The sequence below is a fragment of the Rattus rattus genome, chromosome 6 (assembly GCF_011064425.1).
Source record: "Rattus rattus isolate New Zealand chromosome 6, Rrattus_CSIRO_v1, whole genome shotgun sequence".
NCBI classification, from domain to species: Eukaryota; Metazoa; Chordata; class Mammalia; order Rodentia; family Muridae; genus Rattus; species Rattus rattus.
This window is the reverse complement of record NC_046159.1, coordinates 29,953,417-29,976,417: the sequence shown is the minus strand read 5'-3', so window position 1 is coordinate 29,976,417 and position 23,001 is coordinate 29,953,417. Positions and strand designations below refer to the sequence as shown.

Below are 23,001 nucleotides of genomic sequence, written 5' to 3'. Positions count from 1 at the left end.
TATCACTCTAGCTGCTCAAGCCAAAAATCCCCAGTGTCATTCTTGTCACATTTTCCCCACTCTAAACTTACAAACAACCTTTCAGTTACCATTTAGGGGTCTTGGCTGGATATATTTCCTCATCAACTAAAGAAATAAAAGATGAGGGGCTGGAGAGATGGCTCAGTGGTTAAGAGCACTGGCTGTTCTTCCAGAGGTCCTGAGTTCAATTCCCAGCAACCACATGGTGGCTCACAACCATCTGTAATGGGATCTGATGCCCTCTTCTAGTGTATCTGAAGACAGCGACAGTGTACTCACATATACAAAAAGGAAAAAAAAAAACCCAAAAAACAAACAAACAAAAAAAAAAAACCTACAGGAACACTGGAAAAGGACGTATCAATTAAAGGACCAGTTAAAGCCAGTGAGAAATCAGGCCCCAGAGGCAGCTACTGAAAAGCATACAGAAAGAAAGACTCTCCATAAGGTGGAAGGGGATTAGGGAATCAAAATCCATTTTCCTCATGGGGGGCTTTTGAGTGTTTTGGGTTGCCTGGGTTGAGTTCTCACTCTCCTCACTTCATATTGGTTAGTGTCCTGTTTGGTGTTATACTAACTTGACACAAGCTAGTAACATTTGGAAAGGACTCTCACCTGAGAAGATCCCCCCACTCTCCAAGGCCCGCCTGTAGGCATGTCTGTAGGGCATTTTCTTGGTTAATAATTGATGTAGGTGGGCCCAGCTCAGTGTAGGTAGTGCCAGCCTGGGCGGGTGATTCTGGGTGTTTAAGAGCCCTGGGGAGAGCCAGCGGGTAGCACGTCTCCTTGGCTTCTTCATTAGATCCCGCCTCTAGGCTCCTGCCCTGCTTGAGTTCCTGCCCTGGCTTTCTTCAGGAATGGACTCTTACCTGGAAGTGTGAGATGAAATAAACCCTTTCCTCCTCAAGTTGCTTTTGGCTATGGTGTTTATCACATCAATAGAAACTCTAACTGCGGCAATCAGTTTAGATGGAGAACAGGAAGCCGATAGACACACAACTTTGGGTAAACGCTCAGGATTGGCCTTGAACATCTGAACAGCCTGGGCCGGTCAGCCAGAGTGAAGTTCCTGCTGCAGAAGAGAATTCCACCCGGCCTCTGCCTCAGGTCAGAAAGGTGAGGAAGAGGCTGGGAGTCTGCCTCTTTATTATTTGTCTGTGACCCTTTTCCATAACTAACTTTCCCCTTCCTAGCAGGGACCTCTCTAGCTCCTCATCCCTCATCCCCACAGATTATTCTGGGCCTGTCTTCACAGTCTGTTCAGAACCGAGCCTCTTTCCCACAACTTCCACAGAGCCTCTAGTCACAAGTATTCTTTCAAAGCTCAGTGTGACCCTCTAAAAACCAAGTTAGATCATGCCTTTCATGTGTCCAAAAACCTCCCAAAGTCTTCCCGTCTCAAAACAAAAGCCAGTGACTGACTGTGGCACACGAAGTCTGACGCCGTATGTGGCGATCTTGGTTAGAGCTAAGAGCCGTGCTCAAGAGGCCGCAGGTTCTCAGTACACGTTTGTTGCATCAGTGAGCTGGTAAGACGCTTCTTTGCTTACTTCAACATTTTCCTCATTCTCTTCTAGCTGCAGTCCCACAAAGCAGTGCTCACCATATCTGCCTTGGCAGACGTGTAAATGAAGGCCAGCCGATCCCTTCAGGAGTTCATGTCTCTGACTAAAGAGTTCTGGCCAGCAGAGGGAGCTGTTTCTGCAGATGACCAAACAATGAACTTAATGATGTCCTCATCAAGGTCATCAACTCAGTAAGTCAGACACTGTGTGAGCTTTACCAAAGATGGAATGAAATAATGTACAACTTTGTTCTCTTTAGCTTTAATCAGCTTAAAATCACCTGAGAGGAAGACATGAGGGATTTACCACAACAAATTGGCCTGTGGGCATATCTGTGGAGGATTCTCTTGATGATTAGTTGATGTAGAAGGACCCAGACTACTGTGAATAGCACCATCCCTTGGGTAATATTCTTGGACTATATAAGAAAGTTAGGTAAGAATGGGCCCGTGTGAAAGCCAGCAAACAGTGCTCCTCCATGAATTCTGCTTCAAGTTCCAGCCCCGTCTTCCCTCAGTGACGGACCTGGTGGCTGAATAAACTCATTGTTCCCCTAAACTGCTTGCAGTTTGTGCTTTATCACAATGATAGAGGCTAAACAGGAACAGACACTTTGTGTAGCACATGATAAACATGATTTATTGTTAATTTTATTACTAAATTGTTGTCTTGTGTGGTTGGTGCTGGTGGTGAGGTGAGCAACGCTGGTGGAATAGGGAAAAAACTCAAGAGCAAAACTGCACTGGGACTACTAGTCAGGAACGCTAAATCTTTGTTGCCTCACTGAAAGGTAGAGCATCCTTCTTTGCTGTATAGAAAAACGCCTACACCGGCTACAAAAGGCCCAGAGGGATTCGGAATAGGCAGGAAGTCAAGAGTGATGGAGTTTTTAAAGGAGACAAATGTCAGGAAAGAAAGGAGCAAAGTCATGGTGAATAGAAAGAATGGGAGGGAAGCCTGGGGAGAGGCCTGGGCCAGGAAAAGACATGCCCTACTTCGTGTGTTAATATTCCAGTATTCTATTGTTATACTTCAGCCAGCTACTGTGTAAAGAACTTTTAAGGTCTTTAATACTGTCATAGCATGGCCATAGCAGCTGCCTGGGACACCTTTTTTGAGTTTTGTAACTCTTGCTTATAGGGAGGGGGCAACTCTCAGAGCCCCCAGTGTAGCAGTTCTCAACTTATGGGTTGTCACAACCCCCTTTGAAGTTCAATGACACTGTCAATGAAGACCTTTGGAAATATCAGGTATTTCCATTGCGATTTATAACCACAGCAGAATTACAATTGTAGCAATGAAAGTAATCGTTCCGGTGTGAAGGTCGTCAGAATGTGAGAAAGTGTATTAAAGGATTGCAGCATGAGGAAGGTGAGCCCCACTACCCTAGAGGGTGCATCTCCAGATAAGGACTTTACTAGGGGACTTAAACTGGCCAAGAGTGGATGGAGGTGACACAGTGGCCCAGAAGCAGCCTTGATACACATGCTCCCAAGGTCACTCTGCTCTTTCCCTCTGTTTCAATCACATGGCTCAAGTTTGAGCATCCAGGATGAGAAAACATGTGGAACTGAGCCATACAGACACACCATGGGCACTGTATAGTCCCACCATTTCTGAGAGACGTAAAGTCTCCTGTGATGTTGTCTGGCCTTGTTACTGCAATAAAACTATGACTCTCAACAACCTTGAGAGAGAGGGACCATTTTCACTCCCATTTTACTGATGGAGAAAGTGAGGCAAGTTAACTTTCCCAGTATAGATTTCAGTTTGACATGACCGTAGGCATGTACACCATAACCATCATATTGCCTACCAGCTGACCTTGGCACACATCACCAGCCCTGTAAGACAAGCAAAGCTGTTAGGATACCCAAGCATTCTGTGCTGGTTACTGACACACAATAGTTCTTAACAGATACGGGACATGTCAACAGCTTTAGAGAAAGACGTGGTATATACCGGCTAACTGCAGCCTACCCTTGTCTGGAGTGGTGTATAAACTTCTTACTCCTACGTGAGATATACGGATCCTTCTGCCTGCTGCTTCACAAGCCATGGAAGCCGTGAGTCCATAAGTTACACTCTGCACTCTGGGGTCTATCTGGGCCTGCCTTTAGTTTCATAGCACCTTCTGCCTTCTAGCAGCTGGTTCTCATACACGAGGACCAGATGTTGTGAAACACCCACATGGACACACTTAACAGAGTCAAGTTTTGGAATCATGTTGTGTTTAAATCATCGATTAAATGATGAAGACCAATCATATGTTGTCCTTCGTTTAGACAAAGGGAGAAGAGACAAAGGGTAAGAGGAGAAGCCACAGCCTGGCAGATTTTCTTTCTGGGGAAATCTTAGCTCAATGGCTGTAGCTTCTCTGGAGATCTGCACCACAGGGGTCACTTACCCAGAGTGGGTTGGGTATTTAAAGAGCTCATTGTAGAACAAGAAATCTAGAACAAAACCAACAACAACAGCCGAGAAACAACCTAGCAAAGGAATTTCTCTTTTCTGTGGTTTTGTTCCTTAGACCCTGTTCTTCACATATGTGTTTTGGTACACACGCAGGTGTACATACATGTACATGAATAAGCACAGTGAGGAGTGCCGCTGTCATTGGCAGAACTGACCCATAATCCAGAGACAGCAGGACGGGTTATTGGAATGCCTGAGTATAGGAACAAATATACTCTGTTTCCCTCAAAGTGGGTCCTTCAGCCCAGGACTCTGGACAATGAGTCGGTTAGATAAGTCTGTTTGGTAAGTCTTGTTTCCCTTGGGCTGGATGAAAAAGGAAACCCTGGGAATTCCCATGCTCTTGGATTAGCAGAAAACCTTTGTTACAACTCCACTGGAGGGCACAGAGCCCCACCTCAGGTTCTGTGAGGCTCCCAGCACGTCAACAGTTGGCTAATACCCAAGTGCCGTTCTTGGGGCCTAAATATAGTACATGCATCTGGTTGTTTTTATGCGTGCTACCGCTTGGCTGTGACCTACCAGACTTCCTGCTTGCCACTGATGAGGGTCAGAGGGCCTGAGGACCTGGCAGTCAGAGTCCCCCTGATAAGGACGTTCCATGGCCTGCCTCTCTGCAGCTGTGCTCACACAGCACAGTTGGCCTAATTCCAGTCCCTACTAAATCACCTGAGTACACTACATAAGCCCTTTCTCCTTTCCCTGGGACCAAGGAGCCAGATGTATCCTGGGAGAAAGGCTTTGTTTTGTCAGAGAGAAAGTCCAAAGGTTACTGCTTCAGAAAAACAAGTCTTCCCCCTCTTGTTTTCAATCTGCTCTGGTCATTTGTTCTGGACAAACAATCCTGTTTATCCTGCGCTCAGGACTTGTGCAATCTTGTAATCATGCTGATTTCATCCTGTGCCGTTTATTATTCTAGACTCTGAGGACAGGCCTGTTTCTGAAGACAGTGCTTTCCGGCAGGGATCTTTATCTGTAGATACCTTTATCATCTGAGAGGCAGGGAACACACCAGAAAGGCTGTGACCTCCATAGCAGATCATAGCCCTAGCTCCCTGTGACGTCACAGCCTTCATAGTCTCAAGTTCCAGGGTTGTTCTGCCCCACAAAGGCTGGTCTCCAGCTGCCCTCAGAGGGCAGATGTGGCAAGGTTGGGCTAACATTTGTGAGCACTTCACAAGAACGCAGCAGAGGACACTGCTCTGTGCAGTTTTCCCTAACTATGTCATTCAGAAATTAGTTTTGATAATATTTCAAAAGTAAAATATCTTAAAAAGCCTTAGCTAGTATTTTGACAGCTGTGAAACACCACTGAGCTGGCTGCTACTTCCAGGGTATCCTTGTCAGTGGTTCTCCCAGCACTGAGTCCCTGTGTCAGCACGGAAGGTATCTCTTGGCCTACAGTACCCTTCACTTTTAGCTGTCTGCTCAATATCAGGCTTCCTTCTCAGGGGCTTAACTGTCCCCATGTCTACTTCTCCAGAAGAGGAATTACCAAGGCTCTATCTTTGCTCCTCCAGGATCCAGTACAGGCCTGGCATAAAAGAATCAAGTCAGTTGATTTCTTCTGAACAATGGGCAGGTTTTTAACTCTGGAGTCTTGGGCTGGAAATTTCTATGCACTTCTGATGCTAAAACTCTACAATTCAGGATGACTCTATTGCCTAGGCCACCCACAGACTACCACCAGTAAGTCCTTTCCTGTGTTCTAAGGTAAGGCAGCCTTGCCTCAGGCCTTACACCAATCCTCAGCTCATGCATGAAAGGAAGGAGTTCTGTCAGTGTCCACAGGTTCCAACAGGTGTTCCTCTGCTAATGACAGCTCTTCAGAGTGTACAACAGCTTGAGAGATTAGAAAGATGGGTCAAGGCAATAAACACAAGAAGAAGAAGAAGCACAAGAAAGGTTGGGCCTGCAGCTTCTGTTCAACACAACAGACCTTTATTAAGCACTGAAGAAAATACAGTGCCAAAGAAGCGAGGAGGCAAGAAACCTCCCTTGGCAGCTAAGCATCTCGGTGAAACAGAGCTGGGTCCAGAAAACCTAGGGGTGACACCCACCCTGCTTCGTGGCTTCACAGTGCACAGCCGTTCTCACATTTTGCTCTTCAGGACTCTGTGAGAGGCTTTCACATGCACTGCCTTGAGGATGGAACTCTGTCTCCAAAGGCTTCCATCGCACTTCTCTTTAAATCTCCTGGCCTTGGACCTCAGGGGAGGAAGCTGGCCTTTAGTTTGCTCTGTTAGACAGTCATTTCCACAATTGATGTAAACCATTGCATAGTTTTACAAATGAAGTTTTCTCATTCATTCCAGAGATTTCAGTCAGCAAATTGTTCTGTATCCATTTCTAGGGGATTAGAAGCCTTTTGTCCTCAAACAGACATTTTTTTTCCATTTTTTGTCGAGCTTTCATAGGATGTATTGAGAGCTGTCCCTGTCCACTACAGAGAAAGAAGCTCGGTGCCAAGGAAAGCAAGAGACATAGACATCCACAAGATGGAATAAAGGGGACACGAGTCAACTCCCCAAACAATTTGATGGACATATTTCTTGAAGACAACTCCTTTCAAAGAATTTCTTTGGATCACACTCACAAGCTAAGGGTGATTTATGCCAAAAACTGATGAGATATTGTTAGTCCTAGTCCTGATCTAACCTCTGGGCCAGGAATGTTGGCTAGGAAAGGAGGCTCAGAGGCCAGGACATCATGGTGAAGCAGTAGATAGAAGCAGGCCACATCTCACGGCTGTTGGCAGCTCCTGCCCCAGTTCAGTTCCTGAGTGGCAATAAGAAGCAAGGGAAGACCAGGGGTTCATGGTTCACATGGATGATAAGGGCAGGGACTTGTGGCCATGCAGAGGCTCAGAGACAGACACTGGGATAGCAGATGAAGCCCATTCTCCAGGGGCTGGGTGCTATATTGCTCTCTCAGACTGGAAATACACAGGAACAAGGCTGACCATACTATTCAACCATACAGTGTGGCTGGCACCACAGTTCCAAGGCTCTTTATTACCACCTAGGCCAGCTTTGCACATAGATCCTGACTAGCAAGTTCCTGGGTGTGCCTTGCGTGCTCCCTATGGTACCAAGACTAGAGACACAGGGTGCTAGGCAGTCTGTGGACAGGTGGAATACGCATAGGTACTGGATTCCTTAGGCAGCAGGCATCGGTCAGTGATCAGTTAGGGCTGGGTCCCTGGGATTCCATGTGTACTTGCTACCACGGGCATCACAGAAGGCAAGCTCTGGCTAGTTACTTGGCCTCCACCAGCTGTTCCAGACGCTGCTGCATTGTCAGGCGCAAAGCTTGGAACCTGGAGAGAAACACAAGGGGTTTCACTAAGGCTGAAGGGCCAGGGAGGTGAGAGCAGAGAGAGAGGGGAGCAGGGAGAGCACTGCTCCCAGCTGGCTGACCAGCAGCTACCACCTCTGTCCTTCACCAAGGAGGCTCAAAAGGGCAGCGGATTGTGCAGAACTTCAAACAAAAATGCTGCAATTCTATTCCAGACTCTCTAAGAGGGACAGGGATGTGCTGGGGTGCAGATCAGGGCTATAGACCAGGTTTCAAGAAGACAATGTCTGAGCCAGGGCCATGCAAATAACCCAAGCTGCATCCTTAGCCTGGGTTTCCAATTGCTCTTTCTAACCTGAATCTATTGGTCAGGTGATTCCCAGGTCTCTACTGTCTTTAAAACCCTATAGTGACGTGGTAGATTGACAGGACACTCTAGAGTCTCTGCTGAATCTGAGTGAGGCTCAGTTGCACAGAAGGAAGGTTGTGGTTTTCTAGGGATCATTAGTATCAAGCCAGAATCCAAGCCAGTCCCTACTCCCAGGCTCTCAGAATAGAGAGAGCAGCTTGATCTCCCCCGCCCAGCCTTCCTGAATGATCTTCATACATCTCGCCCCATGCTACACATCTCTGAAGCACAAACAGATCACTGGGACTCAAAGCATCATAATGTCATATAGCCTGCCCTGCTGCTGGTGACCCTTGCTCCCCCAAACAGCAGTCAGAGATTGAATGTTAACAGTCACTGCTTCCCACTGGGCTCAAACTTCCTACCTGTAGTAAAGCCTTGGACCAGGCTGAGGTTGTATCCAGCAGACTCTCTGTGATTGTTTTTCCTGAGCTTGGTTATTAGCAGAACTAGAAAGCCAACCCAGGGCTCACCAGGATCCTTCCCTTTGTCTTATGCTGGAGAAGAGGTCCAGCCTGGATGGGTGCATGCTCTACATCAGAAGGCTAACACCCTAGCTTGCTATCAGTACTGAGCAGGAGGGCACTACTGGAGGCCAAGGTCAGCAGGCCTCCCCCACTGTACTTGGTGTCTACAGAAGGGAGAAACCTGCCTGCTTGGACAGAGGTATACCCCACAGATGTCCTCTAATGGACAGAACCGTGTCTGGCCAAAGGGTAATGCTTACTTCATGGTCAGTTTGATTATTTCTCTCTCCTCCTCTTCTTTTAATTTTTCAACAAAGCTGTCCAGAACTGGCATTTCGAACTTAATGTACTGGGCGACCTAGAAAACCCAAGAACACCAACATGTGCTTTAGATGAGGAGCCTGGGATGTGTTGTCCACAGTGGTCCAAGCCTAAGTGCTGCACCCACAGGAGCTGCCTCTCTTCCCAGCCCTGCTGCTGGCATTACTCTACTCTGTGTGCTGGGAGAATGGGGACTGCTCTTATCTCAAAGCAACCATTAGCCATGGGAGGAAACGCCGTTGAGCTGAATATTGGGAAAAGCATTCAAGTCCGTGTCTTTGTCACACTGAATGCTCTTGGCATGGGTGGGGGAGTCTGAATACCATTGTGCTCAACAATGAAATGAAGCTGTCCCAGCCCTGGGAAGCTGAGGGAGTCAGCCACAAGGTCTTCTTGGAGACCCCTATTCTTGGGCCCTTTTGTTTAGGGGCTGGACATATGTGTATAGTGTTATCATTGAGACTTAACACCTCTGCCCTTGTGTTGGCCCTAGTCAAGGGCCCCTTTGTGAGTCCTTAATGTGATAACAAACGCATATGCCACTGAAAGAAAGGGGCAGGGCTGGGTTCTCCGAGGACCCCAGTTCTTCTGTCCCCACAACTGACAGCTGTGGGCATCTAGGACACTGCCTGAGGAAATTGGTCATGATCCTCTTCCAGCCTTGCCTTCCATTCCCTCCCTGTGCAACAGGCTTTCAGCTCCAGCCCCACTCACATCATGGGGCACTTCCTCACTCAGGTCAGCTTCCATCAAGAAAATCTTGACAATTTTCTCACAGGGCCCATGCAGGATTCTGGATATCAGTGGGTACTCACAATCTTTCAATTTTGTCTGCTCTGAAATAGAAATTTACAAAATTCATGGGATGTTAGGATTGCTCACCTACCCATGTGTGTGTGTGTGTGTGTGTGTGTGTGTGTGTGTGTGTGTGTGTGTGTGTGTATGTAGGTAGGTAGGTAGGTATGTATGTATGTATATGTTTATTCAGGACAGGAGTATGACAAAAGGGATGTATTCAGACAATCTTTCTCAGACCTCTGTGGATCTGCATCTGGGGAGATATATGATTGCACTGAAGGGCAGCAGAGCTGGCCACCCTAGCTCGGCTCTCTGCACTCAGGATTGAGGCTAGTGAGAAGAAGCAGATGCCTTCCTCACTTGCCTAGCAGCAAGACATCAATCTTTTGAGGCCTCACTCACATCTACTGTCAGATGTTACTGTCAGGACAGAAGTTAATCACCAGCCCCAACTCTAGACCCTTGTTAGCCCAGAGGCAGCAACAGAGGAACCCACACAGTGAATGCTGCTAAAAACTGTCCTCGTCTTCCATTAGCCACTGATACTTGGTCACCATCCTGACTCAAAGTGCCCTTCACCCCCTAGCCACCTTCATCTTCTCACCTCTCTAAAAGTTGACTTCCTTGCTATGGCAAAGGAATTCTGGGCATTCCTTTGAGTGAGTCATCTCTGGGAACTGCCATGATTATGTGTGATGACCCATTAACAAGCCAGCTTGCTTTCCTCTTGTAGACCCGCATTTGGTTCATGTACTTTGAAGGCCCATCCAATGAGTGGTAGCAGAGGAAAAATAACTGCCCTGCCCTATCTATCATTTAATAAAGGCTTGGCACAGAGAAAATAGGAGCAGGGTAGACAGAGGGGACCACAGACTTGGGAACACAGGAGATGCTTAGCAACAAGGAGCTGGCCATGGGCTGCCAAGGGATCCATGGCAGATCCAGGTTGCAGTCACTAGCACACAAGTCCTACTTTCCTAACAGAGCTACATAATGATCCACTAATGAGAAGAGTCTGGACAGAGTTCTTCCTACACTGTTTTAGAGGGGTTCTCAGAACGGAACCAAGTTTGATGGTGGAGAGGAAGTGTGGGGAAGAAGAAGGGGTGGCACGGCATGCTTGCCACGTGAACACCGGAAGCTAGCACTTACCCCCAGACTCATGGACGGTGTAGAGTGCGAACTCACTGGGGCCATCTTCTACCTACATAGGCAGGCGCAAGAAATCAGACCACAGCAACTTTAGCAAAAGAGAAAAGACCAACCTCCCACCCTTCCTTGCCTAGAATCCCAGGCATTAGCTTTCCCCCAGAGCCAAGTCAGCCAATCCGGCAACCCTCAGTCCTTCCACTCTATCCAAGCACCAGCCTCTTGGCAAGGCTGCTCCCTGTGGTCACACTTACCCGGAACTTGTTTAGCAGCAGGGTAAGCACCTGCTGGGTGGTCATAGTGCTGTTAACCCGGACGTTGGTCACAGACCCATAGGCAGGCGTGAACACCGAGGTCTGTAGGGCAGATGGATAGCTCAGGGCAGGCCCACGGGAGGCATAGCTAATGTTAAAGTTCTGAGGAGACCCAAACAGTGGGAGACTACTTCTTAGAACACCTGTCCCTTCCCAGTCGTGCAAACCCATCACCATGATGTTTGTTCCTAGACCTGGGGACACTCAAGGAGCTATTACTCTGAGGAAGAAGCTTAACACTGTACACATCCATCAATAGCAGCTCACTGGATCTTGGAAACCAGAACCCTAGCAGTAATTCACTGGGGTAGGACACGGGGCTCTCCATCACTCTTCCTACCGACAGCGTCGGCATCAACAAACACCTGTGAACTTAGGCTCAAAGCTTTCAGTCTACCCACTTCCCCAAGTGCTATCCAAGCAGAGGCCTCCAGTCACACGGTGGCATTTGCCAACAGGCCCCTCCCTCTCACCTTCTAACATATTCTCCATATCACTCCCTATAGTACTACATTTAAATACTCCAAATAACAAAATGTGGTCTGGCCCAGCTTCATACAGTTCCACCTTGGTCTTCCTATGTCTTTTACTCCCAAAGAGACCTGATGGATCAGAAACAACCCTCGAAGCAGAGTATCAGGCCTGTCTGCCATTGTCAGAACCCCCTTTAGAAAACGTGTAAGGCTTCCTGTGGCATCTCCTCTCACTCTTAAACACTCATGATGCCAAGACCCCTGACAAACGTGGTGCTCCCGCTACATGGGTCTCTTCACAATTACTAATTTAAACACTCACGCATACATTTTGAGACAAGTTGTAACCATACAGACCATGCTGGTTTGAAACTCAAAACCTTGCCTGACCTCCTGAAGGCCAGGATGACAATTTAATATCACCGTGCCAAGCAGGTAATTTTTACTCTTTTGTGGTCCTGGAAATTGAGCACAGGGCCTTGTACATGCTAAGTCCCCATGAGTACTCCTCCACCATGAAGAACAGCGCCAGCTCTCTTTATCTTCAGATAAGGCCTCACTCTGTGACCTTGAACCTCTTGCACAGCTTAGGCTGCCTCACAACAGGATCACATTACTTTGTCACCATGCTTGGTTTATTTATAATTTTTGCATGGGAAGCCTGTTACATTTTCTTTTGCAAGTATCTTGCCCTTAATTTACAATGGTGTGACTCATCTTTTTTTTTACTTTAAGACAATACAAAAAAATACATAGTCCTCAAATCATATCTTAAACTAAATCTGGATCCTCCCGCCCACCACCATTGAATAGAATACAGTGCTACTCTCCATGCCGGGCAGCGACAGTGTGTACAGCTCCTGGTTAGCCACATACTCATCTGGAGAAGCAATCAGAACTCTCCAGGGGACCGTGCGTGCTTCTGGGCCCAGATGCACTGTGACTTGGGTGCTACATCTATTTCCACCTTAGGTTTTCAATTAGAATAAGCTCATCAGGGACACAAGTAGGCTGCCAGTCAGACAGCTTCTGTGGAGAAAAATTACCCAGGACACTGTCTGAGGCTTGGGAAGGCTGCTATAAGCACTCTCACCAGACAGTGAATGTGGGGAGCATCTGACATGTACTCTTGATTCTCACAGTGGCCCTCTAGAGGACCTACAACTGTTCCTATTTCCTGAGAAAGGAAACCTCGGTTGGGAGGTTAAATACCTGCTTAGGGTCAGCCATCAGGAAAGGACAGTGCTTCTTCGTGTGCTTCCCACTCCCTTAAAGCTGGTGCCTTCCAGCAAACAAAACTGACCCCGCTGCACTGGGCCTGCTTACTCTACCTGAGACCCACAAGCACTCCAGGCCATAGGCTGTACGGTAAATGAGCCTTTACGACAGTGGTTCTCATCCTTCCTAATGCTGAGACCCTTTAATACAGTTCCTCAACCATAAAGTGATTTTGTGGCTACTTCACAGCACCAATTTGGCACTATTATGAATTGTAATGCAAATATATGTGTTTTCCGATAGTCTCAGGTGACCTCCTATGAAAGGGACATTTGACCTCCCCCTGAGGGGCTGTGATCCATAGGCCAAGAACCACTGCTTTAGTGCCAAAGAAACATAGGAAGTTCACTCAGGTACTTCAAGGAGGGGAACATTCTTGTCAACAAGGCTGTTTGTTCTGCACAAAGCCTGCCTTGGACATGGTACCAACAAAGTAGAGACAAAGGTCATTGGTTTACTTTCTTATCCCAGTGGATCACATCTGGATCTGAGTAGACAGGACAAAGCAGCATGGACACCTCCAAGAATTAGAAGGGTCTGGGAATAAAACCCACGCTGTTAGTCATAACAGTTTAGGGAAATGATAGCATGAAGTACTAGTGGACAGTCGTCAGGAATAAAACCCAGAACAAGTGCCCCTACCAAAAATGTCAGTACCTAGAATTAGTAATTTTCATTGTTTATGGCTTAGGGAATCTGTACCCCAACTTCTAAGAACATTGTGTATAGAGGTACAAGGTGAAAAATGGCGTTTTTGTTCTGGTTAAAGACTCTCTGCAGTCCAGGCTTCCTTCCTATGAATCACTCTTTTAGAAAGGCAACAGTTCCAGTTGGAAGGTCCCCTCTCCATTCCCTAGCAGGGCAGGATGTGGCTTGTCACCATGCACTCCAGCTCCAGGCAGGGCCACACCCAGACTGCCACTCACTCCATTTATAGTAACAATCAACTTGTCCTTTTTAGCTCACTTGTTAATGGGATGATGTAATTGGGGAAGGTGATCTTTCCCTAAGGTCAGTACAATGCACACTGGTACAAAAGGAGACGTGCTGGGAACTCAGAAATCCCCAGGTTCTCTAGGCACACTTTAGCAAGCAAGTGTAATTACCCAGCGAGAGCTGCAGCCGTGTACATGATGTTCCCATGACCCTGAAAGGGAGCCTCACAAGAATGGGCCAATTCAAGATACACTTGGCATTATTGTCTACTTAGGGCTTTCTTGCTCTGAATCCATACACCTTAGAGAATGGGTGGGTACAACTGTGTGGGAAGCTCGGCTGTGCACGGGAATGTTATATGGCCGTGGCATTGGGGAAGAGCCTTGAGCTTTCCGTATAGGGCAACAGCAGTTATCTTGAAGTCTAATGGAGGAATGGGACAGATGCTGAATGTTAGGGGCCTGCTCCTCTGTGCTGGGGAATAAGCCCTGTTCCAGCTTCAGAGCCCAGGAAAGGGCAGAGGGACTTCACCTTGTGGTTATAAAAGTGCCCATTGATGGAGAACCGGTGCCGTCGCATCTTCTGGGCCTCGCCCGGTGCCCGGGATTTGCACCTCCTCTGGATTATACAGCTGGCATCACTCTTTGTCCGCATAAGCTGCGGGACCTCCTCCTCTTCTTCCTGCAGGGGTCCTGCAGAAATAAATAGATGAGAAGGCGGTGGGTGGGGGAGGTGGTCATGGCTTGAGCAGTGGCATTGTCTGTTGGATGTTGTGGCTCCCTGAAGTCCTATAGCCATGGCTGATCCTGGTTTAGATGCTGGGCAGCGGTTGTGTTGGCGCCACAGTGCCTCTCATGGTCCCCACTGAGGTATGTGGTCACCCATGTCCTCTGAGCACTCACACAGGGACAGGTCCTTCACCAGGTGCTAAGGAAAGGGTACAAAAAACACAGGTGAACGATGCCTGATCTCAGAGCAGAATGCGAGGATGAGGTTCTAGAGGCTTGGGATGAAAGGGAACAGCGCCCTCCATTGAGTCCACTTCCTTTTTCTATCAAAGCCCATTTCAGAAGATTCAGGCCAGGAACCTAAGGTAACACTTCTATAAGCCTCTGCTTTCTTTTCCATAAAGGAATGAAGAAGAATGGGTGGGCCCTGTTTCCTCCTGTGCAGGTGCTTAGCGAGGCTCTCTCGTGAGACGGAAGCAGCTGTCCCTGCGATTCCCTGTGGCTGTTCTTTGGAGACTGTGTACATCGCCCAAAGCAGGCTGGGGTCTCCTGGGCTTTGCTTACCTGAGCCATCTCTGGAAACCTCTCCATTATTTGCAGGTTGAGTGCTAGGCTCCTCAGTAGGGACCTTGCTGTCCTGGGGTGAAGCGTCCTTTCTGAAAACAGAGAAGCACAGTGCTCAAGGGGCTGGGACAGAGAAAAAAGCCTCTCTGCTTTACCAGGCAGGACACGGGTGAGGAGCCCAGAGGCTGAGTGTGGTGAATTTTATCAGCATAATAGAAAGCTCCCCATTGCATCTGGGAAGGAGTGGGTGCTGTCCTTTCAAATGAGTAACTGTTCTGAGAGGCACCGCAAACCAAGTGCAAAGCCTGTGTCCATGCGATCCTGGGAGGTGTGCTCAGTCATGTTAGTGCCTGCACAGCTGTGCGTCGAAAGAGCTTGTGGGTCTATGGAGTCAGGCAAGGTTACCCTTGGGATCAAATCTCCAGCCCTCTTGGCAGGACTGATCTCCACCCCAAGTCAGAGAAGACAGTAAAGGAGAAGGAGTAATGAGAGGAAGTAGCATTTGGTAGAGGGACTAGGGAGTGAGAAAGGGGCAGCCCGGGAACAGGTCAGAGCAGCACGTGCTAATAACTATTGATCCATCTCTCCAGCTCCTCCATATATTATGCTTTTAAAATAGTGCCTCAGTATGTAAGCCGAGCCTGGGTTCAAACTCAGAATTCCTTCCCCACCTTCAGTTTACTGAGTGTTGTAATCTCGGGCATACTTTCATCCCTATGCCCATCTTATCTGCATATCTGGCCAGGACAAAATTCGGAATGTTTGCCTCTGAAGAATCATTACATGAGGAAGCAAAACTCAAGACTAACTGCCTTTGTCCTGATGGTAAAATAAATCAGATCTTAAATTCTGGTAAACTCATGCAAACAGAATCTGTCACTGATGTAAAACAGTAGCAGCAGGAAGATGAATTTGGGTGAATCCCTAAGATTCCCTTTCAAGGAGATCCCAGTGGGCTGAGGACGTAGCTCATTGGTACAGCACTTAGCCCTGGGTTCAGTCCCCAGCACCATAAAGCAGGTGTTGGGATCATGAAACTATTCTCCTGGAGGAGGGTCAAAGGTCATATAATCATCACTAGGGAGGGCGCCCTAAGTAAGATTGTGTGTTGGGGTGGGTAAGGCTAGAAAGGACTGAGGTAGCCACTGAACGAGAGAGGGGTGTGATCTGTGCTCCATGCCTAAGTCCCAGTGAGGCGTCTACCCCAAGGCTCAGGATACTCCACATATAATGAGGTGTATCGTGTGGTGCTCGTGACAATAGACATCATAGAGGCCCCTGGCTCTGCTCCCCCCTGCTAGGCACTCACTGGGGGTAGCTGAGCCGCTCAGGCACCCATGTGGCAGACGGCAGGTGCACTCGTTCCCGATCATCCTGCATCTGGAGCCGGATGGGCCGTCTGAGTCCCCAGGCGATGTTGAGGAGTCCTTCGATGATCAGAGTCCCTTCTTCCTGTGGGGCCAACACAGGTCAGTCTCTTCAAAAACAGCAGTTTCCCTCAAGGTTTCTGTCCTTCCTCTCTGTGGCCTGCTCAGGAACACGATGCTCAGGCCCCCCAATCAGCCCGTCCTCCCGGGGAAGAGCGAGCAGTGTGTACATGCTTCAGTGCATGAGGGCAGGGGCCTGCACGAGGATGCATGAAGCGTTCTTTCCGCTGCTAAGTCCAGGCCTGGCCAAGGTCAGAGCTGGGGCCAGCACGGAGCTGCTGAGTCAGGTGTCCCCCAGGACACTGCAAGTGTCTGGCAGGCACGTCCACACTGCCGGGAGGAAGCACAGCCTGGGGAAGCATGCCTGCCTCCTGTGCCGGGCTAGGCTCCTTGACTCAAACTGCACTGGGACAAAGAATCCCACTGCCACCAGGTTCTACTGGACATCCTACCGTCTCTGCTGTGCCCCAGGTCCTTCTCTCCACAAATCCAGACAGTGGCAGCACCGACTGGCTCAGTTCACTCTGGACATTCATGGTCTATCATGAGTATTTCATGCTGTTTTTATACTGGACCCTCAACCTACTCTGACTTCCTTAAGTCTACAAATGAAACAACTGCTACCCAACCCTAATTCACAGCATTCCATCCTACAGGCACCCACCTGACTCTGGCTCAAACTCCTTCTGTCCTTGGCTCTTTGTCTCCAATGTATTTCCAGCTTCTGTCTCCATGGGACCCTCTAGGCTCTCTGTACCCTAATGATTACTCCATGAGCAACTGTATTGCCAGAGACCTACCTGAGCCTCTGGCAGCTCTCCAGAGACTCCAGCCTCACTCTCCCATGGGAATCTCACCCAGTAGTTTATTTGCTTATATGCTTTAGGCTAAGAACATTTAATATACGAGTCCCCCCCACACCCCTCCTCTCTCCCTACCTCTTTTCTCTTATCCTCTCTTCTCTTTGGGTATTTACTCAGTGATAGTCTGCATCCGGCTACCACGGTAACCATAACTAACCTCTTTCCGTGTCTATTTGCATCTTGGATGGTGACGCCAACATGGACGGGCCGGCTGACTACGATGCACGATGACTAACAGCATGCTGAAGATGTTTGTGAACACAACGGAGGCTGGGGATGCGTGGGTTCTAATTAAGAGTTCAGTCGGGCCTCCTAACCCACGGAACAGGAGGCCAAAGCAAAGTCTGTGATTAGTTCCTTCCTCTGCTACCGAGAGATTCTCAGGCACAGTGGTGAGGTCTGAAGCCTCTCATGCCTAATGACTACTTAAACGCACAGTGTAGTGGATTTGCAGTGGGCACTGTGCTTCCCAGTGGATCTCTAAGATTCATTCAGCTTGAAGAACTGTGATCCCCACTTCTCTTTCTTCCCCACCATTCTTGACAGGCACCATTCTTCTTTCTGCCTCTATGAATTTGATTTATTTTGAATTCCGCACCACACTTAAGTGAAATTATACAGCAACACCCCCCCCAGTCTACTCTCTCTTCATTGTCATGGAAAGTCCCCATGAGAACAGGGTTACCATGAGAACTTCTTCACGTGAATATGGCCTCAGCCCCACTCACAGTGTGGGTCTCATGGTCAGTTAACAGTCATATCTAGTTTCAAACACCTCACTGCCCACAGAGAGAATAGTCTAAGGTTATCAAAACCACACACAGCTTCTTGATATGGCCCTGTAGTGTTTGCCTTAACAGTCAGGCCAAAGGCTGGAGTCTAGAGGAATCATTCAGGTGTCAGTGGGGAATTGCTGCCTGACTTAAGCATTGTTCAGTATCTCCCATGCCTTTACCCAAGGCACTAACACCACCCTTGGAATGCACAGATGCGGGACCAGCAGCGCTCTGTGCCCTCTGTCCAGCTCTCGTGTATCAGACCTGAGTATACTGTTCCCTCCGAAACTCCTCTTCCTCCCGCTTCTGAGGGTAGGTGATCAGAGGCTCTGAGGACTGAGAAACTCACTGCTGGTTCCTTCCCAGGGTTGTCCACCTTGCCTTCAGCTGCCGCTTTGTTGGTATCACCCCTAGGGTCCCCTGGTTCCTCACAGCCCGTCATTAGCTCGAGCATGGCAACTGGCAAAAGTCACACCGCAGCTCCTTACTCAGACCTGCAGTGCCCTGCCGTTGCTTTGACATCTTCTGGCCCCCCTGACCTGGACCGTGCACATAGGCTCCCATTGTTCCCCAAGTGTGCCCAGCACATTGTTGTCATAGGGCCTTTGCATGTATGTACTGCCCCAGCGTTTTTAGATCTCTGCACCAATGTCACCCGTAGAAGAGATATTTCTGACAGTCTCACCTGTAGTAGCAGCTATGACCCTGCTCCACAGCCTTTCGGCACTCTTCCTTGCAGCCATCATGAGTACCGAGTCACTGCCCCTGCCCACTGCTGACTGGATCATCCTCCTCACTGGGAAACAGGCTTCCTAGGTGGCGATTTGTCTGCAGTATTTACAGTCGCTGCACATGTCTGGCCAACAATGGGTAAGCAAATTTCCTCTTGAAAGCATCGCATCTGAGGTGTTATGAGAGAAGCCAGACCAACGGTTGGGCTGCCCTGGCGCCTGTGTAAGGGAATGTCCTTCACCCTGCAAAGCTCATGTGTTATCACGGTCATAAGTGCAGGCCTGGGACTCAGCAAAAATTAGTACAAGGCCGGTGTGTCACGGGATCACAGGGGCTAGTGTCATCCATAGTAGAAAATACTGTGTTATACCAGACATGGGCGGAAGCCTGTGAGGGTCCTGTGCTGTTCCCAGGCTCTCCCAGCACCTCCTAAGCTGGCTTTGGTTTCTATCCCTAGTGAAGCTGTCTAAGTCAAGGCGTGGTGGCCGCCCCACACCTCACTCTACAGTGTAAATATTTCCCAACCTCCTGCAGGCACATACACATATTCCAGGCTGGCATCTGGGCCAAGCCCCACCCTCTGTGCTTTCCTCTGAGAACCTTCTGAAGCGCTGCTATTTTGAGCTTTTCCTGACAGTGATTGATGACTGGAGGAACCGTTTAAAAGCAGCAGCAATTGTTGGGTTTGCCAGACAGCACAGGGGGAGAAACCATAGCACATCGTCCTGATTGTCCTCTCCCCAGTGACCAAGAGCTAGAGACCCGGCTGTGATTGTCCATCTCTGGGTGCTTCCTTTGGATCAGACAATCTTTACTCTTCTAGATTCCCTGCCACCCTGACTGCTGACTTACAGGTAAGAAGAGCAGCTGCCCTTTGGTTTGATGCTTTTAAAACCCGGGGACTAGTTAACCTCTGAGAGCACTTCTCATCCTGAGTTTCCACAGCCTGGCTACTGGATAATGTGTGCTGTTGACCACTATAATAAGGTGTTTATCCAAGGATTTTGTGCTTACAGGAGAGCTGTAATGTCAAAGCTTTGATTCCAGGAATCCCCCATAATATCCCTGCCAGTGGGCTGTTTATAACTCTGCTTTTCAGACGGGTAATTAGAGGTTTAGAGAGGGGACACTGTGGAAGGTCATTAAGTGGCAGAGATGAGTTTGAAACCAGGGTGTTCTCCGACCCCACATTAGCAACCCCAGGTTCTCTTATCTGTTCATTCCTTGGTTTGAAAATTTTAATTAATTTTACTTTATAGGCATGGATATTTTGCCTACACTAAAGTATATGCACTACACACATACCAGTCAGATCCCCTGGAACTTGACTAAAGATGGTTTGAGCCACCATGTGTGTGCTAAGAACTGAACTCAGGTTCTCTGCAAGAATAAATACTCTTAACTGCTGAGCCATTGCTCCAGCCCAAATTATCTGGGTATTCTTAAACCACACTAATGATGAAGTCTTGGTTAGCTGCATATTTTGGTGTTAGTAGGAAGGATGAGTGGGGGTGGGGGCAGGGGGTGAGCCTTGGTCTCAGATTTCTGGGTACCCAAGCCCCGTGTAGCTTCTACGATGAGGGGGAGTAAGTAGGAGGGTGTCAGGCATGGTGGGCCCTCACCATTGGTTTTCTTTTGAACAATAGGTTGTTTTTGCTTTATTAGCAGCAATGAGGTCCCGCCTTTTGCTGCCTGTGCCCCATTTGCCAACGATTCGGGAAACTTCAGAAGAGCTATCGCATGGGGCACCTGGGCAGGAGCCTCCAGCCTCTCCCAGCCTGGATGACTATGTCAGGTGTATTTGTCAGCTGGCACAGCCTACCTCAGTGCTGGACAAGGCCACAGCCTGGAGCCCTCCCAACAGATCCTGCCGGCCAGCCTGGCCTAGAGAGAAGAGGCACCAGTCTGAGTCTCTAGAAGATAGCTCTCCTTGCTTCAGCAGCCTACAGACCACACTGCCCGCTCCCGGCACTGACAACCCTCTGGACTGGCTCTTTGGGAAGTCACAGGAACAGCAGACAGATAGAAGAGATCTACCCAACAGGACCGGTTCTTCAGGTCACTGGGGTGTGCACAGACAGATGGGCAAGGACTCCGGGAGGCCCTCTGAGGCCAGGGTACCTGAGTACTCCCTGGGAAGAAAGCCAGGGCGCAGGCACCAGACCTCCGACCTGAAAAGCTGGACTTCTAGAAAGCCCTGCCAGGCCTTAGCATCCGTCTCCAGCTCTCGCCCCAGCAGCATCCTAGGCACTCTCTATTTGCATCTCCCAGTGATTCATGAACTCTAACTCCTCCCCAGAAAAAACTCATAAAGAACATGGTGGGTCCTGTGACCTCCCCAGCTTCTCTCTCCTGTGGTGGACACTTCCTGGCGGGTCTGCAGGGATTGGGCAATTAATTCCTAGGGAGACCCATCCTTTAAACACTGATGACAGTCTAGCTCCCACAATGCAGCTTGACTGGTGCCGTCTGTTTGTGACTGGATGGCCCATGACCTTGAAGTGACTTAGTGTCTCTTCCTTAGTTTTATCACGGTTAAAGTGAGTGTAGGCGGAATGACTACCTCTCAGATTGCTCTAATAAGGAGATGCGGGCCGTACTCTGAGTGGCAAGAGTACACAGTTCAGGCTGGCTGCCACAGTCCCACAAGAAACCAAGGGCAAAGGGGCAAGGGAAGGGTCTCAGCCCCCTAAGGCAGTGGCTTTCAACCGTCCTAATATTGTGACCTTTGAATACAGTTCCTCATGTTGTGTGATCCCCAATCATAAAATTATTTTTGTTGCTACTTTATAACTGTGATTTTGTGACTGTGACGAATCATAATGTAAATCTTCATGCTTTCCAATGGTCTTAGGGGACTCCTGTGAAAGGGTCCTTCAACCCTGCAAGGGGTCATGACTCACAGGTTGAAAAACACTATCTTAAAGGCTTCCAAGGAAGGGCCTGGCTCTATGCTCTACCTTTAGACATATATTTCCAGAGGCCCAACAAAAGACACGAGGTGTCAGCAGATGTACTACTCTGTTTCATAGGGACTGTTGCCTAGGTACCCAGGGAGCCTGTGCATTGCAGTATCAGAGAATTTCCATGCTTAGAGCCAAAACAGAATGCAGCCTGCAGCCTGGGCCTAGTGGCCTCATCTCTGCTTATCTATGTGCCCGCCAGCTTCACCTAGGCCCGGTTACAGAAAGGAGCACGGCAGGCAATTGTCCGACCACCTTATTCAGGCTAAGTCTGGATGCCCTGAGGCTTTGGAAATCCAGACCAGCACTGAGTCCCCACGGCCCAGAGGATGTCAGCTCCTGGAGGTATCTACCAAGCAAGAGGGTGAAGGCCGGGGGTGGTGATGGGAGGGTTTCCTTTCTGAGAGGGGTAGGTGTGGTGTTGGAGATCAGAAAAGAATCAGGACTCAAGGCTCAGCACCTCATATAGGCAGGAGCCAGCTGACCACACGCAGGCTGGAACGGTCTCAGAAAAGAAGGACTTTAACCACTTTGATGCCCTCTTTCACATGTGTGTTCGCAGAATCAGAATGCAAGCCACACACCAAACAGAAAACATTTCAGACAAGTGATTTGTCTGGTTTTCTTATTTGTAAAATGCAGGACACCAGTGCAATCCCTCGCCCTTAACAGGAGTTGGAAATCTGGATATATGGCTATGGATAGAGGTCACAGCTCTCCTTAGTAGCCTCAAACTGACTTCCTCTAAGACAGCCCCTAAGCAAAATGTCCCCATGCATCATAGGAAGACTGACCAACCGCAGAGGGGGTATCTGGCTGGAGACTACGTGGGCGGCTACCCCAGCCTCTTTATGAAACTGGGTCAGAGGGGGACACCTGACAAGTGACATGGCATTAGTGACTGTTACACTGACTCAGAAGTCATGCTGCTGTAAGACAGTCAGGGAACTCGATCAAATATTCTCCCATGTGGAAGGTGCTAAGTGACAACTTGAGAAAGTTCTCTGCCCCACAGCGCCCGGCCACACCTGGCCCCACCCAGTGGGGTCCACTAAAGATCTGGGGAAGACGGTGTACCCAAGCTGTTGAGCACAGGGCAGTCTAGTATACACTTTGTGCTCCCAGGGAACAGCTGTGTAAGAGCTCAGGATGCAAGGGTCCAGGGTTACTTCAGGATTAACTGATCTTCCAGGCCCAAGAGAGGGTGCAGTCCCATCCTTCTAAGGGTCAGAGTATCTCACACACTGGAAATCCAGAAGATAATAAAACTGAATGCAGTGTGGCACATGACCACCAGGGGGAGACTATGAACCACTAAATGGTTAGTATCGAGGCTCGTCGGGAAATCCTGATCAGACAGCCTGTGTAGGATTAGTTAGTCTCTGATCATCCTAAATAGGTTTATAATCAGCATTTCTGGATGACAGCCAACTTCAAAAGGTACT

At 48.8% G+C, this 23,001-nt stretch overlaps 2 protein-coding genes across 2 annotated transcripts in view; one reads left to right on the top strand and one right to left on the bottom strand.

Moving 5' to 3' along the window:
• Window positions 1-7,313: 7,313 nt before the first annotated feature.
• Window positions 7,314-23,001, bottom strand: part of Rassf4 (Ras association domain family member 4) — a 34,178-nt gene continuing 18,490 nt past the window's right edge. Inside the window, exons 4-11 of the mRNA XM_032905834.1 lie at window positions 16,105-16,247; window positions 14,796-14,887; window positions 14,035-14,195; window positions 10,757-10,858; window positions 10,506-10,557; window positions 9,270-9,391; window positions 8,495-8,592; window positions 7,314-7,380 (exon numbers count right to left, since the gene is read on the bottom strand). Coding sequence (XP_032761725.1) covers window positions 7,320-7,380; window positions 8,495-8,592; window positions 9,270-9,391; window positions 10,506-10,557; window positions 10,757-10,858; window positions 14,035-14,195; window positions 14,796-14,887; window positions 16,105-16,247 — 831 coding nt within the window. The 3' untranslated portion in view covers window positions 7,314-7,319. The remainder of the gene's footprint in view (window positions 7,381-8,494; window positions 8,593-9,269; window positions 9,392-10,505; window positions 10,558-10,756; window positions 10,859-14,034; window positions 14,196-14,795; window positions 14,888-16,104; window positions 16,248-23,001) is intronic.
• Window positions 19,293-21,386, top strand: Depp1 (DEPP1 autophagy regulator). Its single transcript, XM_032905833.1, has 2 exons — window positions 19,293-19,447; window positions 20,240-21,386. Exon 2 carries the CDS (start codon window positions 20,264-20,266, stop codon window positions 20,879-20,881), a length of 618 nt encoding a protein of 205 aa, XP_032761724.1. The 5' UTR covers window positions 19,293-19,447; window positions 20,240-20,263; the 3' UTR covers window positions 20,882-21,386.